Source organism: Salvelinus alpinus, chromosome 11, assembly GCF_045679555.1.
Source record: "Salvelinus alpinus chromosome 11, SLU_Salpinus.1, whole genome shotgun sequence".
In the NCBI taxonomy this organism is placed as follows: domain Eukaryota; kingdom Metazoa; phylum Chordata; class Actinopteri; order Salmoniformes; family Salmonidae; genus Salvelinus; species Salvelinus alpinus.
This window is the reverse complement of record NC_092096.1, coordinates 41,935,140-41,940,510: the sequence shown is the minus strand read 5'-3', so window position 1 is coordinate 41,940,510 and position 5,371 is coordinate 41,935,140. Positions and strand designations below refer to the sequence as shown.

Below are 5,371 nucleotides of genomic sequence, written 5' to 3'. Positions count from 1 at the left end.
TTGCTTGGGGACCACAAGGACAGTTCCACTACTCTTAACACATTTAACAGTCAATTACAAGAGAGAGAACACCATCGTCATCATATTCTCTTATTCTATCTGTACTCTGTGAAGAACCCAGGGATGTCGAACTGTATGTTTGAGCAGGGAAAACGGTCTCCCTGGTGATGTTAGCTTGATAAAGCAATTGCATTGTTATAAAGCCGCCACGTCAGATACTATGTTGTAACCAAGAGAGTGGTCTGTCTCCCTCCTACCGGTTACTCCTCAATTCAATGATGGTGTATATTTTTCCAGAATGTCAGAGTCAAAGCTAAAAGGAAGCCGATGCACATTTTTAAACAGTTACTGCAGGTTTCTCCTTTTTATACGCTTTGTCCATTCTTTGCGATTGTGTGGTAAGCTCCACGGGCGTATAGTTCTTTAAAAGGCATTGTCAGATACATTTATGACTGTGGGTTTCACTTCCACTGCAGTTGGCAGTCCGTTCCCTGAGACCCACAGCCTCGTAAAAGGAGAGTGCAGGCCGGCCACCGGCGTCAATGACACTTTGGAGTGGCATTTCCTTAAATCCCCACAAAGGTGGTGGTTCCTCAGAGACACATAAATAAGCAGACAGGCCACTGAAATCACAGCGAGAAGCACACCAAAGACAGCAATTACTGCCGCGTGCCACTTTTCAGTGTCCTTGGCCACCAGCTCTAATCCCTTTGTGGTGACATTGACACATTTGGTGTCGTGTTTGTAGAGGATGCCGCGGATGTCCACACACACCTTGTACTGGGTGGCGGGAGTCAGATGTGTGAGATTGTACACTTTCACATCAGACGGTACGCGTGCAGTGAATGCCATGGTCGGGTGGTTGGGGTCGGAAGCCTTGTACCACTTTATGTTAGGAGCCAGACCGCCATGGGTGGCTTTCCAGGCCACCAGGACCGAGTTGGACTGCACTGATTTGATGTTGACGTCCAAAGAGCCGTTGGCAGGTCGGGGGAAGTATCCATCCACCTCCACCGAGACTGACTTTAGGTCTGCGCCGACCAGATTGTGGGCAACGCAGGTGTACAGTCCAGCCTCGTTCTCTGTTACATCGTAGATGTCAAACGTTCCCTCTGAGTGCATATAGTATTTATCTGAAACGGTATTGGGCAGGACCCTGGTACCAGAAGGTGTGATCCAGTAGATGTCCGGTTCGGGTTCGGCAAAGGCCCGGCAGTGGAGCGATACAGAACTCCCGTTGTCGACGCTGACGTGCCCGGGCATGCTCTCAGGAGAGATGAGAGGCAGACAGATCTCTGTCATCTCCCTGAAGTGGACCTGCCGGACATGCTGGCCCTCGTACTCGGGAGGCTCCACGCAGAAGAGCGAATCCGGTTCCATGAAGCGTATGTTGGTCTTGTTCATGTTCATCCAGCGGACCACACAGTCGCAGCGGATGGGGTTGCTGTGCATGCTCACCTCCCGCAGGTTGGGGAGGGACTCCACGGTAATCCTGTGTAGGGCGCTGAGCGCGTTCCCATTCAGCATCAATGTCTCCAGCCTGGGCAGTTTGTAGAAAGCATTGGGATGGATGTAAGAGAGCCTGGGGTTGTTGGTGGCCTCGATCTTAGTCAGTTCGGGGAGGTTGTTGAGGGCGAAGCTGTCGATAGAGACCAGTTCCGGCATGCTGTTAATGCCCAGCTCTTTGAGGTGGAGCATGTCTGCAAAATCTCCACGCTGTATCCTCCCTATGGGATTCTTGTTTAGATCCAGAAACTTGAGGTTCTTTAAGTTCCTCAGAGCTGCGTGGGGAACTTCGGGGAAGGTGTTGTCGTAGAACGAGATGCTCTCCAAGTTGTCGAGGCCAGATAGAGCGCCGTCGGGTAACTGCGATAGGTTCATCCTGGTCAGAACTAGACTTCGGAGATTACAAAGGGGCTTGAAGTTCATGTCTTGAACGGAGGTGATCGGATTCTCCCCAATCATGAGTATTTCCAGATTGGGTATGGTGTCGAACCACTCACTACTGATCGTCTGCAGCTTGTTGGAGTTGAGGTGGAGCCGGAGGAGGTTGTGGAGACCCTGGAACGCCGTGGGGGAGATGGAGGAGATCAGGTTGTGGTTCATGTAAAGCTCCTGAAGGTTGGCCAGCTCTGCCAGGCAGCTATCTGGCAGCTGGCGTATCCAGTTCTCCTCCATGTGCAAGGACAGCAGCTGAGGCAGCCGCCCGAGGTGGATGTCACTCATCGAGGATAAGTTGTTTTGCGACAAGTCAATCTCTGTGATGTTGGCCAGGTAATCCAAAGGTCTCTCAATCTTTGCAATGTTGTTGGTCTGCAGCAATAGCACTTGTGTGTCCGTTGGTAATCTCCCAGACAGAGTGAAAAGTCCCAAGTCATTACAGTCAACAATTGGGGCCTCCATGTACACGGAGCTGGGAGAGAACCAGGGTCTGATCTCACACACACATAGCTGAGGGCAATCGACTCTCTCCTCAGAGGCCAGAACAAAGGCAGTCATGGCAAGGCCCACGAAGAAACAATCTACAAATGACACGTCCTTCATATTGGCTCGATTCCCTCCAGTAAGTAATTGGTCTTTGTAGATTAAGTGGTCTGAGCTGTTAACTTCACAAATAATGAATAATTTGTTGCTGTTGCTATAGCGACTGACTACCCCCCACCGGTAGGGAGGGTTTCCCAGGGGGCTTTTGTTTTTCTGTGGTTGTACTGGCGTCCAACCGCTCAATTTTCCCTCCTGGGCGTAAGGGTTGGAGTCAAGACTTCAGTCATACAGGCCCAAGTAGATAACGATGGTACATATACCTCAGGAAGCTACAGTCCTGCTAAGCACATCTGGGGCAGCCAGAACGCTCTGCTTTCTTTTGAAGATGAATCACATCCATCTCTCGACGTTGTTACTTGCTGCCAGCATCGTCAAATGAGTCCATTCCCACCTGTAAAAGAAGAGAGGGGAAAAAACTGAATACATTGACAGAAAACCTGGGTGCATCATACAAAGGGGATTTAGACATATTGACATTTGTTATAGAGGCACAAGCATGTTGACATTTACATTGCACGGCCCTTCAAGACACATCAGCATGGATTTAGATCTGCTTGACCTATTTCATATAATTTGGGGGCATTTCTGTGCCCTCCTGATATGGCATTAAAGGATAAATATAGGAGGATAGTGCCTTTAGAGTTAAAGCGAGAAGTCTTTATTAAATTCTTAAATGGCAGATTGCGTAGGCTTAAAGGGATACTTTAGGATTTTGGCAATGAAGCCCTTTATCTCCTTCCCCAGAGTCAGATGAACTCGTGGATACCATTTTTTATGTCTCAGCTTGCATTTTGAAAAAAGTTGCTAACTACCACTGATATTGGGCGATTAGGCCTAGCTCGCAGTCTGCGAGTACGATGAGGTTGAGGTCAGGGCTCTGTGCAAGCCAGTCAAGTTCTTCCACACCGATCTCTACAAACCATTTCTGTATGGTCTCGCTTTGTGCACGGGGGCATTGTCATGCTGAAACAGGAAAGAGCCTTCCCCAAACTGTTGCAACAAAGTTGGAAGCACAGAATTGTCTACAATGTCATTGTATGCTGTAGCGTTGACTTCCCTTCACTGGAACTAAGGGGCCTAGCCCGAACCATGAAAACAGCCGCAGACCATTATTCCTCATCCAACCAAACTTTACAGTTGGCACTATGCATCCGACAAACCCAGATTCGTCCACCGGACTGCCAGATGGTGATGATTGATTCATCAATCCAGAGAACGTGTTTCCACTGCTCCAGAGTCCGATGGCGGCAAGCTTTACACCACTCCAGCCAACGCTTGGCATTGAGCATGGTGATCTTAGGCTTGTGCGCGGCTGCTCGGCCATGGAAACCCATTTCATGAAGATCCCGACAAAACAGTTATTGTGCTGACGTTGCTTCCAGAGGCAGTTTGGAACTCGGTAGTGAGTGCTGCAACTGAGAACAAGATTACTTTACGCGCTACGTGCTTCAGCACTCGGCGGTCCCGTTCTGTGAGCTTGTGTGACCTACCACATCGGGGCTGAGCCATTGTTGCTCCTAGACGTTTCCACTTCATAATAACAGCACTTACAGTTGACCGGGGCAGCTGTAGCATGGCAGAAATTTGACGAACTGACTTGTTGGAAAGGTGGCATCTTATAACAGTGCCACTAATTTGAATGGGTCTGCACATACTTTTCTATACAAAATGTATATCACCAGGGAAAATATGTATGGGAAACAGATTAAAAAAAACATGAAACAAATTAAGTGAAAAGTACAATTTTCATTTAAAAGTACTCATGAACACAAAATGACTGTTTATCAGCATGTACTTTTGCTGCGTTTCTGTTTACTGTTTCCTCTCTATGCTTACCTCTCCACAGTTAGGCTGCTGCTCTTTATCATTTGTCATTTATAAACACTTTTTACTGAACGGATGGGTTTGATGGTGCTTGTCATAACCTGGGCTGCAGAGCAACAAAACGCCAGACAGAGCCACAAGACGAAGAGAAGAAAAAGGGAAAGGGAGAAAGAGGAGGGGTGCACTGCACCGGAGACGTTCCATCATCCTCATTTCTGTTTCCACCCCAGTGCTCCGAGACGACGACGGAGATGAGAAAGTCCGAACGGTGCTACAAAAACACTGCAGTCAGCCCCAATGGCAAAACAGGCCAAGAGTTCATTTCTCAAGCCACTGTTGGAGTGTGTGGCTGAGAATGTGGTTTTGGATGAGGGAGGGAGGGAGAGAGCGAGAGAAAGCGTCCAGAGAGGGTGGGGGGGTATTCTTTTTCAAATCACCTGGCACTTTAATAAGTGGAATATCCAGAGCATTTTGTAAAACATGGTTACCCTCTCTTTCCCTCAGGGAGCGTTGACTAGCTCTGTGTATAGCTCTGTGCTTAATATTCACTGGGGAAAGAACACAGGACCTTCCTTTCTCTTACAACTGTAATTTTCTTCTATGGTGTTTCGGTTCTCACCCCCTGCTTACTCTTGTTCCTGTGTTTACTAATCACAATTAGAGACACCTTAATGTGTTTGGGCTAAACGTTATTGCATCCACCGCACAGTGGGTAGCCATTGTCGGTCCCTTAGGGTCTCGTGCCTTGTTTCGCTGTTAATCACCCACCCTGCCTGCTAATTGGCTAAATGAGACATTATTTGGATATGACTTCCATTGGGTGATCAATGTCTTTGTGAGATAGCGGTCCACAGCGGTCACAAAATGGAGGCTGGAAAATACCGGTAGCAGCCTGAACGAGGAATCAGGGGTCTGTAAAAAAAAAAAAAAAAAAAGAGCTGCCACAATATATTAAATGGAGCATTACCTTCTTCCTGGATTCCTTCAGATTTGGCAAGGTGAT

The 5,371-nt window shown here is 48.1% G+C and overlaps 1 protein-coding gene across 1 annotated transcript; it reads right to left on the bottom strand.

The window, feature by feature from the left end:
- Positions 1 to 291: 291 nt before the first annotated feature.
- LOC139534196 (leucine-rich repeat neuronal protein 3-like) lies at positions 292 to 2,761 on the bottom strand. The gene has a single exon (XM_071333093.1). The coding sequence runs from the start codon at positions 2,542 to 2,544 to the stop codon at positions 424 to 426; it is 2,121 nt and encodes a 706-aa protein (XP_071189194.1). The 5' UTR covers positions 2,545 to 2,761; the 3' UTR covers positions 292 to 423.
- Between the last annotated feature and the right edge of the window lie 2,610 nt (positions 2,762 to 5,371).

Excerpts from the sequence above, each read along its gene's own strand:
- LOC139534196 (XM_071333093.1), bottom strand. The coding sequence starts at position 2,544 with ATGAAGGACGTGTCATTTGTAGATTGTTTCTTCGTGGGCCTTGCCATG.